Below are 16,780 nucleotides of genomic sequence, written 5' to 3'. Positions count from 1 at the left end.
GGCAGTGTTCATTTCATTCAAAAAAATTTTTTTTTTATTTCTTTCTATATTTCTTAGTTATAGCCAAAACCGACAAAATCACAGCAAACGGAAATCATCCATCCATCGAACATGCACATATCACATACCATTGCAATGAACACACACACACTTACACCAAATACAAACAGCAGCAGCAGCAATAGCAAGAGAGTCTATCGCCTAATTCTCGTTTTTTTTTAGCTTTTTCATGTCAATCACACAAACACACATCAATAGTGTTATTATTACATACATTACAGACATATATATTCAGACAATGAACTTTGCTTTTGGGTGTGCTATTGCTATTGCTATACTTCATTTTTAATGCCGCCATAGTAGTATCTCATCATCATCATTCAAGAGACCCTTTTTCTCTTTTTTTAAGAATTAAAGAGATTATTTTATTATATATTACGCCAACTCATCATAATCAAATCACATCAATTGTTTCCGGTTGCTAGCACCATCTTTTGGCTTGAAATTAAACTGAAATTTTCGTTTTTTTTTTATTTTTTCAAAAAAAAAATCAATCAATCAATCAATTGATTGGACAACATCAGATTAAATTGGTGATATGTATGTATCAATGTGTTTGATTATGGTGATTTTGGACATTATCCATCAGTGAAATGTGGTTGAGTGTGTTTTTGGTCGGATTTTTTTTGTTTTGTTTTAATTTGGGTATATTTTTTTCAAAGTTAAATAATGTGGATCGATCTAAAAATATCAAGTGTATTGCTGTTGCTGTCTATTGCTTAAAGTGGATGAAATAAGGAAGAATTTTTGATTCCAAAAAAATTGTTTCATTGTTCATTTTTCTTCCTTAATTCTTGGACGTTTTTATTTTAGGATGGTGTACAACTATTCTTTGTAAATGATGAATGACCATGACCACTGCCACCACCACTTGAACGATCATTCGATCTACTTGATGATGATCGATGAAATAATTCACTTATCGGTAGACTTGATCGTCGTCGTTGTTGAAAACGATTACCGGATCCTGCAGTTGATAAACCGTGTTGATCGTTGATATGATGATGGTGATGATGACCTTTTGAGCTATATTTTGGTATAACATTTAATGTTCCATTTAGACGTGCCTGTATAAGCATACAGGAAAAAATATTGACAATATTTTTATTATTTTTAGCCGAACATTCAACAAAACCATATTCCCAATCAATACATTCACATTCGGCCATTTCCATTTTAACCTGTCGTCGTTTTAATGATTGTTTAGATTTTTTCTTCTCATCATTATCATCACTATCGCTATGATCATCATCATTATCATCATCATCATCGAGATCATTTTTATTACCAACAACAACAATCGGTGACATTGGCTGTTGATTACCTTTAACCTCTTTAATCATTTCACGAATATTTTTAATCTCTTCAAATGATGATTGATCATCAATTGAATAGACTAATGCAAATGCATCTCCTATGAATTAATTTTTCGATAAAAAAAATATCAATTTGATTAAAATTAATTGAAAAAAATTGATTGAATAAATTACCGGTAGAAATAGCTAATCTTCGCATGGCTGGAAATTCGAATGATCCTTTTTTTTAATGAAACGATTGTACGATTAAGTGGTTAAATAATTAATTAATTAATTAATCACTTTTAAACAACCAACTAGTTAACACTATACTTACCGCTTGTGTCAAGAATTTCCAATGGTATACAACCACCACCGGGTATTTCATATTCACCTTTATGTAATTCTTCAACCGTTGCACAATGACGATCAGCAAATGAACCATATAAAAATCTTTCGACAATTGCCGTTTTGCCTACAGCACTTGATCCTAATATAACGATTCGATATCGTTCTTTCATTGGTCGATTATTATTATTATTATTACTTTGAGCCGAATTCTGACCAGATTCCTGTGAATCTTCTTGTCGTATGGCAGCATGTGAAGTACTTTCACTTTGATCAACACTTAATTCAGATGCAATACGTAAATGTAATTTAGAATGTCGTCGTCTTCGTGATAATGGTGGTGTGCTTGCATTCAATATACCACATTGATAATTGACTAATAATTGGTCCGTTGGACTTCGAGCAACATTTGTTTGTGGTGACTTTGTCATCATCATCATTAATGGTGATGTTGTTGTTTTACCCGGTGATAATTGTGGCTGTGGTGATGTATTTGCCGATAATGACATGGACGGGCTACTTTGATAACGATCACGTTTTGTCATTGCTTGACTGGACATTGGTCGTGACAATGGTGACCATTGCTGTTGTTGTTGTTGTTGTTGTTGCTGCTGCTGCTGCGGTTGAGATGAAGAGGAAAAAGAGGAAGATGCGTTTTGCATATTTTGATATGTTTCGTTCCGGTAATGATATGATTGGTCTCATCTGATATGTTATAATAAAAATTACCACATTTCTAATCAAAAATTGAATTTGATTTTAATTTCAGATCACAATGTTATGTCATTTTTCGATTATCGTCATTATTATTATGATGATATACGTGTGTTAATTTTTTTTTTGCTTGCCTTATTTAACCCGTTTGAGGACATACACAAACACTATTGCTATGAATTACAATGAAGAAAAGGAAAAAAATGTACGAATAATTAAAGGTAAAAGTAATGAATGAATAACTAGAAAATTAAATTTTCAAAAAAAAAAGATAAAAAAAAACAAAAATGGGCACATACACGTACATACACAAGACACGGTCAGTCGGTCAATGAAGCGAAAATCGGAAAAGAACGGAAAAATGAAACGCACAACTTGACATAGAAATTTGGCCGTGAAACGGAGAGAGGCAAATGCTTTGGTCCTATCTTTTTTGTATTGGATATGAACCGAAAATATTTTTAACCAACCGAGCGTGCTCCATCATTTGACAAACAGACACACACACACACACAAAACAAGCCATTTAATCAAAAAAAAAAAAAAAAAATGGTAACTTTTAGCCCCTATTTGACTCTATCCGGGTATTTTGTCACTATTTTATTTTATTTTTTTTTCTTTACAAAACTTTCTTTCTTTCTTCTCTCTTTATTCAAAGAATATTTTCGTTCCCATCACAGATACAACCAAAAAAAAATGCGTATTTGATTCTTGTGGATATTACTGGTAGTAGTAGCATATTTAGTGTGTTAATGTTTTTTTTTCGTATATGCGAAAGAATGTTCCGACAAATTCCATCATATGTATCATCCCATTTGAGAATTTTCTTTTTCTTTCTCTCTCTCTTTCCTTACTGATTCTGGGTATGACTCACCTTTGTCCAAAAAAAGTGTGTGTGTGTGTGTGTGTGTGTGTTCTAGAACGTTATAAAACATGAAAATTCTGCTGGTACCAATTTTTTTTCTACATATTTTATTGCTTGCTATATGATAATGTTAATGATGATGGATAATAATCATCATTTGACACAAACCCACACACATGACAAACATTTTTTTATTTTATTTTATTTTTTAGTTAGTCTCTTCAGATGGAAGCCAATTTATTCATTTTTTTTGCCCATTCTTTTTAATGAGAGCTAATTGGTTATGATGGCTTACCATCAAGTGTATTTGTATGTGTGCGTGTATGCGTGAATTTGAATAGTGAAGAAAAAAAAAATTCATTGAGCCGAATCGTTTCAGAATGATGGAATATTCTATTTCGTTAATAATAATAATATGGTGATCCCGATCATTAATTGACTGATTGTAATGACCATTTTAATAATGATGAAACACTATCAAAAACGGAGGCAATGAAAAAAAAAGTGGTCAATAGTGAGAACAATAGAAATTCCCAAATGATCGAGAAAATGTAAACCATATCATTAAATTAACGCTATATGATTGTCTTGTTCTTGTCTTTTCATTTTTACACGGTCTACATTTTTTGTTTGTTTGTTTGTTTGTTAATGATTTCTATGCCGATACGCCGCGGGTAATGAGAGTTTTTACAAACAAATGCATCTCATGTGACCATTGCAACCAATATCAAAATGCGACATATTGGCTCGAAAATTGAGGTAGAAGCACTCAATGTTCATTAAAGTTTCTATCATCACCAAATCAAGATGAATGGTGAGATCAATGAGATCATTTGGGAGATAGATATTTTTCTCTTATTCCCAAATACAATGTGTTCGATAATCATCGATTATTTATAACCATTTTTTTCTGAAAAAATAACATGTAAACTAAGAAACATGTGAAATCATTATTTTCAAATGAATAAATGATGATGAGTGAAAGAATTTTGGTGAATCAAACGGAAATTTTTTTTCCAGAATAATTTTTCTTAATATGAAAAAACTTTCAACTAAACATGTTAGATGGCGCACAATTAATGACAGATATTTTTTCTTATTTAAATATGTGTTTGGCGCCCAATTGGAAATACATTTGTGTTCATTGGAAGAATGATGATCACCGGAAAAACAAAAATCAAACATAAAAAAACGGGGCCAAGTTTTCAATCTGAACTTTTTTTTTGTTGCTTTTCCATCAAAAAAAAGCAGGTGTGTAATTTTATTGTTGTTGTCGTTGTGACATTTAAATTCTTGAGATATATGAGTGCCTCCTCAATGTCAAAAAAAAACAAAACAAAATCCATCTTGTCAATAATGTGTCGGCGATAAAAAAAAAATATTGACAACAACAACATTAACAGTTTGGACCTAACTACCAGAATTTCGTCATTTGACGTTAAAAATTTTATTTTTTAATGTAAAAGTTTGGGCGAGTCTTTTGGACTACACACAGACACACACACACTCACACACATACACACACGGGAAAAAATAAGTGAAAGATTTACAGATTTACTCAAAATTGAATAAATTATGTATTTGGTTGGGCGTTTGTTGAACACAACACACAAACATAGAATCCCATACAAACAGAATTCACATGGAATTGTCTATTTTTTTCACTTTTTATTTCATTTCATTTCAGACTTTTTTTTCTGGTTAATATGTAATAATTTAACTTTGTTGTATTGTATTGTTATTGTTATCGTTGTTGTTGACCATTTTATTTGACGCGGAAAAATGGCAGGTATGTGTGTGTGTGTGTATTTTTTTCATTTTATTTCTGTAATTTTTATTGCAATTTTCTCTCCTTTTTTTCATTTTCAGATAAAATAACTGGAATCGTAAATATATGAGAAAAAAAAGCGAAACAAAAAAAAACAATTGCAGCTTGGTTCAACAAAAGTGAAAACTTTTATAACTACGGACATGAAGTTATTCTGAATAGCTATTACAATGGACAGTGATAATTTTTTCCATTTTTTTTTTGGTCTGAAACATAACTGAAACGTTTCTTTGACCAGACACATACATGCACACAAACAAACAAACAAAAATAGTGAATGGAAATATTAGATTAGAATGGAAAATACATTTCAGTAAAAAAAAAGAATAATAACTTAATCTGGCTATATGGCCAAAAAAAAAAAAAATATATAAACATCATCCATATTGGCCAAGAATATGAAAAAAAATAATAATAATGACATACATTGTTCATTTAATAATAACAACAACAACAAAAACAAAAACAGTGTTTTCCAACCGTCGTGTGTGTGTATGTGTGTGTTTGTGTGTGTTAAATTATTTTTCTAAGTGATTTATGATCATTGCCCTACACGTTCCAAAAGTTAATCATTAAATCAAATGATGATCCAATGAGAAAAAAACTGCTGATTCTATTTGTTTTTTGTTTTGCATTCTGTTTTCTTTTCTCATTTGCATTATTACGATTAAATTCCCATAAGAAATTATGATTACGTAATCGAGAAAAAAAAGCATTGCATTACCTTTTTTTTCCTGAAACTTTCTCGTTTTTTTTCTCTTGATTAGAACTACTTGATAATGAAAATGATTTATTAATGAAATGACAAAAAAAAATGCAAAACAAAACACATAATAAATCTTAGTAATTTAAATATTTCATTAATTCTTTGAACAAACAAAAGATCAGACTATTATTAATATAAAGAATGAAAAAAAAGTTGACAGTCACTGGAAATGTGCACACAAAGTAATGGGTTAATCAAAAGATATCGGGATAAATTTTTTTGGGAACCCTAGGATCATTTTGGTTTGACTTTTATGATGCTATCATCCACTGATAATGTCATCATACATCCAACCGTTAGATTCAATCTATTGTTTGTGTTTGTGTATCTCATAAAATGAAGATATGATCTCTCTTTTTTTTTCTCATAATTTCATCAACAATTCTCGATTGGGAATTGTATTCATGTATTGAATACATACACGTTCTTTATTGTCATTTTGAAGAAAAAAAAATGAGAAAATTCTTCTGCTTTTCAACTAGAATGACTAATAACAAAAAGCAATGATTTTCAATGAAAATGGTTTATTGTCAGTCACGTCATTCATATCCAGCACTATGGTTGTTTGTCGTGTCACTGTGTGTTTTTTTTTCTTTTTCTTCTTCTTCTTTGATGCTAAATCATCATATTTCAATTAATATGATTATTAAATAAACATGCAATCAAAATGAAAAAAAATTTGAAATTCAAGGTTAAATTAAACGCGGATATCATCGAGAATCTTCTGGAACTGACACAGAATATAAAGATTATATACAAAGACATGCTACTAGTATCTTATTTGAAAATCTTTAAATAATTGATTACTACTATTGCTACTACTACTAGTGCATTTAACCAGAATCTCAATATCTAATGTATTTACCGACAACCGAAATATCCAATTAGGATTCTTGTACTAATAAATATACTGTACAGCAAAATTGTTAAAAAGATTTTCTTTTTTTTTCGGTGGATGCAGAATTATTATTTTTTTTTCTCTTTTTGGTTAAAAGCAAGGAAAACTGGGATAACAGGGAAGCTCACACACACACACACACAGCAAGCAGAACTTTTTTTTTCGTTAATTCCATCTTTGGGAATAAGTTATTTTTTTACGCAATTTTTGTTCAATCGATCTATCGATCCAAAGAATTTTTTTTTCTCTCTCTCTCTCTCGTCATGGTGTTCGAAAGATAGTAATCTTGGTAATCATATTAGCCACCATCAACACCGCCAATATGATCACAATTGATAGTCTTCATCGTCGTCGTCGTTGTCAATCGTTAACAACAACAACAATATATGATGTGTACCAAATTTTTGCAAACACACATTATATTGGCTATAAATCTTGATATTGATATACCATATTGATGGGAAAATACAATTTATTCGATTTGTACATGTTTACCCGACATCTATAATAATGATCAACATAACGACGAATGAAATGGAGAAAAAAAATCGAAATTTTTCTTTTCCTATTTTACTCCATTAACGTAGAAAAAATTGGATGGATTTTATTACCAAAAAAAAAAGTTTTTTTCTTTTTTTTTGCCCGTTTAGTTTTATTATTGTATACAAACGCAAACGAAATTATACATAGTTACAGAATATTAGATGAATGGAATGAACGAGTTGGTGTTGTTGTTGTTGATGATGATGATGATTGAAAAATACCCGGTTATTTTATTATAGACAATGGATGGATAGATATGGCTTTTTTTTGGATTATGCGCGAATCGAACAACAGCATCAACAACAACAGCAGAAAAAAATGGATGCTACTGAACCCAAAATCTAATCAAGAAAAGATTGATTTTTTTTCAATCCTTTCATTTTGGCATTTTTGGATTTGATTATGATTGAGTTTGATAATGTCAATCTTGATTCTAGTCATTTTATTTTTTTTGCTGGAATCATTTCAAAATGATTGACGTTGAGACTGATATGAATGAAATGAAATAAAATTTATTGATCAATCATCTTTGTCATATTATTGATCGTTGTAGTAAAGAATCAAATTACAAATCAAAAAAAAAAATCGGCCTTGATTTGTATTCATTAATATAATGATGATCAGGTAGATCTAGTGTTCAAATACAGACAAACAAATATTAAATTCTCGTGATGTCTATTGGATCGTTTTCCTTGTTAGTTTTCGTTAGTACAGTAAAAGCTCCTTATTCGCGGGGTATATGTTCCATAAATATGCCGCGAATACAGAAACCGTGAATAAGGAATGGAAATTTATATGGGATTATAGGGGATACGTTCCTAGGTGACAAAATAAAAAAAACAAGTGTATAAAAAATCAATTTAATTGAAGTTTTTGAACATTTTTATTAATTATCTTAAGGCTTAGGCAATGGTTTGAAAAATTTTATAATTTTCTCTTGCTTGGCAGTTTTTAAAAGCTCCTTCAATTCAGACTGATACGCAGCAGTCGCATTATCAATTTGCCTCTTAAAAATAAGACTTCGTTCCATATTGATCAATATAGATCCATATAGATCAATGTTCATAAAGAAATCGCAAAGCTTCATATTCATCGATTTCGGCTATGTTTGCAGTCAAAAATTGAACTTGCACAGATTCTTCGTCATTTTCCGCAGTCAGAGCAGTTTCAAGTTCGCGAGGATGACCTGGTGCATTGTCTAAAACTAGATTTGAAATGTTTTCTCGCCCACAATTTTTTATTTTACTTATTAAATCCGCGAATAAAGAAATTTTTAGCCGCGAATATAGGAATTGGGTCGCATTTTTTTAGTCCGCGAATAGTGAAACCGCGAATGAAGGAAGCGCGAATAAGGAGCTTTTACTGTATATAAGAACTTGAACAAAAAAATAAGAATTGTAAACGAAATCAAAATGAGCATGCCCATAATGTATATAAAAATTCCATTCATTTAATGTTTGTTGTTGTTATATTATCCCGAATTATTCAAACAAACTGAATGTTTGGAGAATTCATGAATAATATCATTCTGAATAATATTTTCTGACTTTGTGTATACTATACATGAATAATATAATCAAACAACAGAATTGGGAAATTCTCTAAACATACAAATAAACACAAACAGACGGATAGATGAACAAAACAGAAAAGACAAGTGTATATACACACACACACACACACACACACATGATGATGTACTGTGCATCCAGCAAGCAAGCAAGTCAGCCAAGTCAAACCCATGAAAACCAGAAACTTGGATTTTTCTTTTTTGGCGGGTTTAAAAGCCTGAAAAACTTGGATTCTAGTTAATATTCTGTGCATGCGCGCGTTTGTTTTGGTTATATTGGATTTTTCTCGACTGCTGCTGCTGCTGTTGTTGTTGTTGTGAATGTTTTTATGGAACGATCCATTGTGGCCATGTTGTGTTTTTTGGTACTACATTTTTTTTTTGCTCTTTCTTTCTTTTATTACTTTATTTCCAATTCTACGATTCTTGAATTTCTCGTAGTTTTCCTCTTCGTCTTTTTTTTTCTTCCATTACAATTACTTTCGGCGGCAAATGAACACGACGGTGTGTATGGTATGTCTGTGTGTGTGTGTCACTGTAGCCGCCTATTTACAACAGGAATTGCCTACTTGGGATTGTGTGACTGTATGAAAATTTTTATGAGCTGAATTACGACACGGCCATCCAACCAACTAACCAGTGGACCAGGTTTCGAAATTCTTTTTTTTTTCATCTCTCTTTCTTTCGAATCACCATCAACAAAAATACTAAACAAACCACCAATTCTAATGAATGAAAATCATCATCATCATCAACCGTTTGATTCATTCATTCGATTCATTCAATCGTTTTAATAACAAACAAATTGCGTGCGTTTAAGCAATTCAATTCAATTCAATTCATTCATTTGATTGGTTGGTTGGTTGGTTGGTCGGTCGATGGTGAAATGAGTAATTCATTAATATAAAAAAAAAACAAAATTATATTTCGCTAACTAAATCGGTACTTCATTATTAACGGGTTGTTTCATCATCATCATTTATAAAAATCATCATCATAACATAATATTGTAGTGGCCATAATACTACGCCTCCAAAAAAAAATCGTTTGTTGTTTTTTTTTTTGGGTAAACAAACTTTATATATTCGGTATCGTCACTTATTATTATTATTAGATGACTGTGATTGTTTGTTTGCATTGTATTCACCATAAAAAAAAGTCAAATCTCGAATAACAAAAACAACAACAACAACAACGACAACGACAATGACAGCAGCATTCTTAAATTGGATCAATACATTATATACTTAAATATTGTCGATCGATCAATCAATAACAAATCAATTTGCCTCGAAGGAAAGGAGAGAGTTGGATACTCTTTTTCTTTTGTCGTCCAATAAACTATTGTGTCAATATACAAATTACGAATAAACCAAAATTATAATAATAATAATAAAATCAACAATCGAACAAACAAACAAAAAAAAAAAAAATTCAACCATGAATCGAAATCTAGTCATTAAAGATGTGGAAATATTTCTTGATCGTGATCGTAAAATATTTGAAATGGGTGAAATGGTACATGGAAAATTACGTATAGCATGTCAAGGTGAATTACATCTATCAAAATTAAGAATCGGTATTGTTTGTATGTCAAAAATACGTAATGCTGATGATACGTTTGATCAGAAAAAATTATTGGAAGAATTTTATGAATTACCACGTGCCGGTTAGTATAATAATAGTATTATTATTATTATTATTATTATTGTCGATAAAAAAAACGTGGCAATGCCACTACTATTGTTGTTTTTTTTTTGGTGTTCATATCTCTTAATCTTATCTTTTGTTTTCTTTTTTTTTCGATGAATCGATCATCTCTCTATAGTTAGCTCACAAATACTTCGTAGCGGTCGTCACGAAATTCCATTTCGTTTTCGTTTACCGGATGACAGGTAATTTGAATTATTATTATTCATGTGAAATCCATTTTTAGAGGTGGTTAGACATACATTTATTAATACATGCCATTATTATCGGAGTCGGAGCTAAATTTATGATCTCTATTCAATCCATTAACATTATCATTATTATCATATATAGTGAATCACCGCCATCATTTGATGGCCGTTATGGTTGTATCAATTATTTTGTTGAATGTATAATCGATAAAGATGGTGAACCTGGATCATCATTGAATCGTGGACATCGTTATGGTGTTGAAATTAAACTTGAAAATCCAGTACGTAAAAGCTTAATGGTAAGTGCAAATGGATAAACACATAAAAAAATGGACAGAATTTCCAAGAACATTTTCCAGTAACAACAACAACAAAAACAACAGAATATTAGCGGTTCTTGAACTCTCGTTTTTTTCTTTTTCATTTGAGCTATTACTATCTAAACATAATTTAATGCACTATTGAATTCAAGTTACAGAATCATTTAGCATCATCATTATATTCTCAGACTTTAAGTGGTTAGATCTGTTTTTTCATTTTATTTCATTTTATTTTATTTTCGCTTGCATCATATATACTAAGGATAGATCCAGGATCTCTTCATCGTTCGATTCCTTGGAACTATATCCAGTTTATCATTTGAAACATAAATTCAATTTAATTGACCCGAGTTTTTTTTCATAACGCTTTTATTGTCTAGCTTTCCGTAAGTGGTAGTTCGGAAAAAGATCTAGGAATATTCTGTTTTGGTTCCGGATCTGTTTCGATTGAAGCGGCAATTTCACGTAAAGGACATGTTGCAGGCAAGTTTATATTGTTTTGAACGTTATGTTTAGATTGATTTTAATTTCGGAATTTTTTTTTTTGGTTTTTTTTTATAAAAAAAATACAGGTGAAACAATCAAATTGAAAACATTGATTAATAATACATCAACATTAAAGGTACAACCACGTGCTGCATTATATCAGACACAGATATTTATGTCTGGTGATCGCCATCGAACATTGGAAATTGTTCTTGTCGAACCAATCAATGGTAGTGAAGTTGATCCAACCGAAGTGATTGAAGATATAATCGAGATACCAATACCAACAAGAGCTCAATTAACAATGAAATCAAGTATAATAACAATCAAATATTTTGTACATGTTACATTGGATATACCGCACAATATTGATATACATATTAATCTACCGATTGTAATTACAAATAAAAGTGCTATGCAAGAAGCACGTGAATTAAATCATCATCATCAACAACAACAACAACAACAAGCAATGAATAGACATTTAAATTCATTTGATGATAAGCCAAAATCACGTAAAATATTGGGTATTGCAAGCAAAGCAAGACAAGCATCAACTAGCTCTTCCAATTATGATGATACCGATGAATTTGAATGATATTTGTTTGTTTGTTTGTTTGGATTGATTAATTAAATACACCTATATACCTTCTACTACCTATCTGCCACCATCACCACCACAAACCAATTTTTCATTTTTCACCAAATAAAAAAATTAGCACTTACCTCTAACATTTTGTTAACACACACAAACACACAAAAACACATTCGCTCACTCATTTGGAATTTTTTCGATACATTCAATAATCCTAATTATAACAGCAACAACAACAACAACATCAATCCAATGGTGGTCATTAATTCAAACTATTGTCATCGGTGATATATGAAATTTTTTTTACACTACCCCCCCCTCCCACACACACGCACACATACATCGATGATGCATAATGCCAGAATTATTTCTCATTTTTGCCTTGTTATTCTCAAAATTATGCCTCATTATCAATCAAAAACTAAGCGACGACGACGACGACGACAACAACCAAACATACATAATAAGGCTGTTCAATTCTGTTTGTTATATATTATATTTGAAAAAAAGAAAAACATTGATCAAAAAAAAAAATTAATAAAAAAAATGATTAAATTCCTTGAAAATACAGTAAAGAATGAATTCAAAATAACGTGGTTTAAAAAATGGAAAAGAAATTAGTAAATTAAGATGAAAAGAAATTCGAAAATTCTTAAAACAATATAATTGTGAATCAAATTTTAAATCATGCACGTCTTATATGAAGGGCATAGAGTTAAAAGACACTTTCTCCTGCAGCTAGTTCTTCTGCCTCAGTGTGTGTGGTGTTGTGTTGTGTTGTGTTTGGTTTGGTTTGGTACACACGTCATGCTATAAGTATATTTTTCAGTAGATATTTGCGAGTAAAATAAGTGAAAGAAAGAGATAGAGAAAAAAAACGCAATTCATTTGTCTTATTATTCAACCGGCTGATTAATTTTTTTTGATCTTTTTCTCTATACCATCCAGGTTAATTTACAATCATCAATTTTAATGATAAAAGTCCTTTTTAAAACATCAATAACTTTTTTTTTGTCCAGTGTGTGTTTGTGTGTGTATTTGTGTTTTTGATATTGGTAGTTTGACGATTTCAAACAAATAGAAAAACCTTGATATTGATATTCGAATTCCATATTTATCCATTGAAAAATATTTTACCACGATATTTTCCCTGATTCAAAGAATAAAGTCAAATCCATAACATTGAATAAAAAAAAGTAAGAAAAATAAAACTTTTTTGCCCTATTCAAACACAATTATCCCATCCCATATGATAAATTCTAATCCAATCGATGACAGATTCTATAAGGTGAAAAAAAATCAATGTAGAGGAGCAAAATATAACTGTCATTCTTTCATTCATTTTCTCACTCTTTGTGCATTATAATGTGCTGTCACTACATCATGTCACATCATCATGATTTGAATGATTCAGCATTATTGATCATTTAGTGGTAGTAGTAGCAGCATCAGCAGCAGCATTTTTTCTTAGTTTCAATTCACATTTTGTATTGGAATTTGTAAAAAAAATAGTTTTTTTCTAATATTTTATTTGATTAAAAATTCATCATATAAAACAGCTGTTTGTGATTATTTTTTTCTAATTCTTATTATCTAGGTGTATATAAATCAATCATTGATTAAATTATTCGCAAGAATTCATTTTTTATTGTGATTATCTCACTGTGTGTGTGTTTGTGTGTCTACTTTTTCGAATTCCATAATAATGTCGGATGATAATCCAACAACGCCGACAAAATCGTCGGAAGAATCACCAAATGCTGGTGAAAATAGCCAATCATCACCTTCATCATCCAAATCGAAAGAGATGATTAATATAATTGTAAAAACATCAAAAGAACGGGAACAATTTCATTTGGCCAATGATGCTAATGTAAAGGATTTACGTCAAATGGTATCCGAACGTTATAAAGTTGAACCACATAAAGTATGTCTAATATTTTCCGGTAAAATTCTTAAAGATGGAGATACATTAGAAAATCATAGTAAGTTTTTTCTCAAATTATTTGATCTCTGAGCTAAGATTTTTTTTTTACAGAAATGAAAGATGGTTACATTGTTCATTTGGTCATACGAGATGTAAGTAATGTGTAACACTTGGAAAAAGGAATTTTTCTTTTATTTTTTCACACATACACACAATACACAGGTCACAAAAACGTCTACTAGTTCAAGTGGTACATCATCCACTTCGAATACAACATCATCGTCATCATCGACGACTGGATCAACTTCACGACCAACAACAGAATCAACAACAACAAATCCAGATGCGGCAGCATCGATGGCCTCAATGTTAAATATGTTTTTTGGTGGTACACCCGGAGCAAACAATAATAATGTTGGTGGTGCTGGTACACTACCGTCTGCTATGGCCATGGGTACCGGTGCAGCTGGTGGTGGTGCTAACTCATTCGATTTGAATCAACAAATGATGCAACAAATGAATAATCCTGAATTAATGCGTCAAGTAATGGAATCACCATTTGTACAAAATCTTTATTCAAATCCGGATATATTTCGTTCAATCATTGCGGCTAATCCACAAATTCAACAATTGATTGAACGTAATCCTGAGCTTAATCATGTACTATCGAATCCGGAAGTATTACGGCAAACATTCGATATGATGCGTAATCCGGCTGCATTTCAAGAAATGATGCGATCACATGATCGTGCTATGTCCAATTTGGAAAGCTTACCTGGTGGTTATAATGCCTTACGGCGAATGTATACAGAATTACAGGAGCCAATGTTGAACGCTGCTCAAGAACAATTTGGTGTCAATCCTTTTGCATCGACCAATTCGACATCAGCATCAATGTCGTCGTCGTCCTCATCGTCATCATCATCGACGAATACGACTAATACAACACCAAGTAATACAGAGAATCGTGAACCATTGCCTAATCCATGGCAACGATCGAATCCTTCATCAACCACGAGACCTGCTACTGGCGTTGGTGGCGGTGGTGGTGGTGGTGGTGGTGGATCGCCCTTCAATTTGCTCGCATCGAATTCAATGCAACAGATGATGCAACAAATGAATGAGAATCCACAATTGTTACAATCAATATTGAATAGCCCAATGATGCAGAATATGATGCAGGTATGATAACCTACCCACACGCATGTTTTCTCTTTTCATTTCTGGTTCTTATTTATTATCGAATTCTTTGAATGTAGAGCATGATGAACAATCCACAGATGGCTGAACAACTTCTTCAGAATAATCCATTTATGCCGGCCGCAACAACAACACCAACAACAGGCGCAAACAATACAGCAGGAACGGCTACCAATACAGCCAATCTTCAGGCTACATTGAATAGTGTATCACATAATATGCAGAATCCTTTGTTTCAACGAATAATAACCGATCCACAAGCTATGCAGGTATATGTTACTTTTAGAATTTTCATTCGCATTCATTTTTTATTTTGAAGGCATTTATACAAATTCAACGAGGTTATGAACAATTGGAACGAATTCTTGGAGTACCAGTTTCAAATATGTATGTAAAATGTGTTTTATTATTGCGGAATTATAATATTTTTATATGTCTTTATTATCAATAGTACTGAATTGTTAATCCCGAACATTTCATCATCAAATAATAGTTCTACGACAACAGCATCAGCAACAACAACAACAACCACAACAGCATCTGCTAATCAAAATCCGTCATCGACTAATACAACCGCTGCTGCTGCTGCTACAGCTCCAACAACAACAACAAATACTGCAACCGCTACCGGAAATCCATCAATTCCCAATGCTAATATGTTGGCACAAATGATGCAACATATGTTAAATGTACCGACACCATCCGCTGAAAATCGTTATGAACAACAATTATCACAATTAGAAGCAATGGGTTTCACTAATCGTCAGGCAAATATACGTGCATTGATTGAAACATTCGGTAATGTTGAAGCGGCTATCGATAGGCTTCTATCTAGAATGTAAACTATGATTTATCCAAATATCACACACACACACACACCACATACACACAAGTTTCTAAAACACATTCAGTCAAGCTAAAAAAAAAATTCAATAGTGGAATTGATTCGTTTTTTTTCGATTTAAAAAAAAAATGTTATGAAATTATATATGGTACACAAATATACTCCATAATACACAAAGACACAATATACTAGAATAATTATATTTTATTTAAAAAAATGTTGCTCTTATCTACTACTACAACAACTACTATGAAGATAAAAAAAAGAATTTGATTTTTTCTTCAATTATTTTTCATTACATCCGAATGGTGGATAACACACACACACACACAGATACACACACACATGTGACACATATGGAGAATATTTGTGTTATATAAAGATTCCAAACAACAACAACAACATATAATCCCCTATATATTTATAAATATATTATAATAAAGAAGAAATGTTTCTTAATAAAAATTTTGAGGAAATTTAAAAAAAAAAATACCAAATGTTTATACACTGTTTGTGTTTACTACTGTTATTGTTATTGATGGTGAGATATACCTGAATGGTATACATATCCATATGGCGCCCTATTGTAGTATACTGATTGGTGGTTCGTTCATCTTTTC

General features: G+C 31.2%; 3 protein-coding genes across 6 annotated transcripts; 2 read left to right on the top strand and 1 right to left on the bottom strand.

Moving 5' to 3' along the window:
- Positions 1 to 505: 505 nt before the first annotated feature.
- On the bottom strand, positions 506 to 3,033 carry LOC124493354 (uncharacterized). 2 transcript variants are annotated; one of them, XM_047056423.2, is made up of 4 exons: positions 2,717 to 3,033; positions 1,693 to 2,590; positions 1,551 to 1,595; positions 506 to 1,474 (listed from the first exon to the last, which is right to left on the bottom strand). In XM_047056423.2, the coding sequence occupies exons 2-4, from the start codon at positions 2,363 to 2,365 to the stop codon at positions 870 to 872; spliced, it is 1,323 nt and encodes a 440-aa protein (XP_046912379.2). In that variant the 5' UTR covers positions 2,366 to 2,590; positions 2,717 to 3,033; the 3' UTR covers positions 506 to 869. The 2 variants fall into 2 exon arrangements, with proteins under 2 accessions (XP_046912379.2, XP_075588000.1); XM_075731885.1 differs by having other exon boundaries at positions 2,723 to 3,033.
- A 6,183-nt stretch (positions 3,034 to 9,216) lies between these two features.
- LOC124494320 (arrestin domain-containing protein 3) lies at positions 9,217 to 12,755 on the top strand. The gene is made up of 5 exons (XM_047057489.2): positions 9,217 to 10,556; positions 10,716 to 10,782; positions 10,931 to 11,087; positions 11,489 to 11,591; positions 11,681 to 12,755. Exons 1-5 carry the CDS (start codon positions 10,328 to 10,330, stop codon positions 12,190 to 12,192), a joined length of 1,068 nt encoding a protein of 355 aa, XP_046913445.1. The 5' UTR covers positions 9,217 to 10,327; the 3' UTR covers positions 12,193 to 12,755.
- A 197-nt stretch (positions 12,756 to 12,952) lies between these two features.
- Positions 12,953 to 16,650, top strand: Ubqn (ubiquilin). 3 transcript variants are annotated; one of them, XM_075731883.1, is made up of 8 exons: positions 12,953 to 13,005; positions 13,138 to 13,385; positions 13,787 to 14,174; positions 14,228 to 14,268; positions 14,339 to 15,298; positions 15,376 to 15,585; positions 15,636 to 15,703; positions 15,768 to 16,650. In XM_075731883.1, exons 3-8 carry the CDS (start codon positions 13,895 to 13,897, stop codon positions 16,156 to 16,158), a joined length of 1,950 nt encoding a protein of 649 aa, XP_075587998.1. In that variant the 5' UTR covers positions 12,953 to 13,005; positions 13,138 to 13,385; positions 13,787 to 13,894; the 3' UTR covers positions 16,159 to 16,650. The 3 variants fall into 3 exon arrangements, with proteins under 3 accessions (XP_075587998.1, XP_046913293.2, XP_075587999.1); XM_047057337.2 differs by having other exon boundaries at positions 12,964 to 13,385; XM_075731884.1 differs by lacking the exons at positions 12,953 to 13,005; positions 13,138 to 13,385 and adding an exon at positions 13,008 to 13,137.
- The last annotated feature ends 130 nt before the right edge of the window (positions 16,651 to 16,780 follow it).

Source organism: Dermatophagoides farinae, chromosome 6 (assembly GCF_024713945.1).
Source record: "Dermatophagoides farinae isolate YC_2012a chromosome 6, ASM2471394v1, whole genome shotgun sequence".
Lineage (NCBI taxonomy): Eukaryota > Metazoa > Arthropoda > Arachnida > Sarcoptiformes > Pyroglyphidae > Dermatophagoides > Dermatophagoides farinae.
The sequence above is the reverse complement of the archived record's forward strand: the minus strand, read 5'-3'. Positions and strand labels throughout refer to the sequence as shown.

Excerpts from the sequence above, each read along its gene's own strand:
- LOC124493354 (XM_047056423.2), bottom strand. The coding sequence starts at position 2,365 with ATGCAAAACGCATCTTCCTCTTTTTCCTCTTCATCTCAACCGCAGCAG. Across the intron at positions 1,596-1,692 it reads GGAAATTCTTGACACAAGCG|GATCATTCGAATTTCCAGCC; the intron begins GTAAGTATAGTG and ends ATTAAAAAAAAG. Across the intron at positions 1,475-1,550 it reads AAGATTAGCTATTTCTACCG|GAGATGCATTTGCATTAGTC; the intron begins GTAATTTATTCA and ends ATTAATTCATAG.
- LOC124494320 (XM_047057489.2), top strand. The coding sequence starts at position 10,328 with ATGAATCGAAATCTAGTCATTAAAGATGTGGAAATATTTCTTGATCGT. Across the intron at positions 10,783-10,930 it reads TTTCGTTTACCGGATGACAG|TGAATCACCGCCATCATTTG; the intron begins GTAATTTGAATT and ends TATCATATATAG. Across the intron at positions 11,592-11,680 it reads ACGTAAAGGACATGTTGCAG|GTGAAACAATCAAATTGAAA; the intron begins GCAAGTTTATAT and ends AAAAAAATACAG.
- Ubqn (XM_075731883.1), top strand. The coding sequence starts at position 13,895 with ATGTCGGATGATAATCCAACAACGCCGACAAAATCGTCGGAAGAATCA. Across the intron at positions 14,269-14,338 it reads TTCATTTGGTCATACGAGAT|GTCACAAAAACGTCTACTAG; the intron begins GTAAGTAATGTG and ends CACAATACACAG. Across the intron at positions 15,704-15,767 it reads GGAGTACCAGTTTCAAATAT|TACTGAATTGTTAATCCCGA; the intron begins GTATGTAAAATG and ends TATTATCAATAG.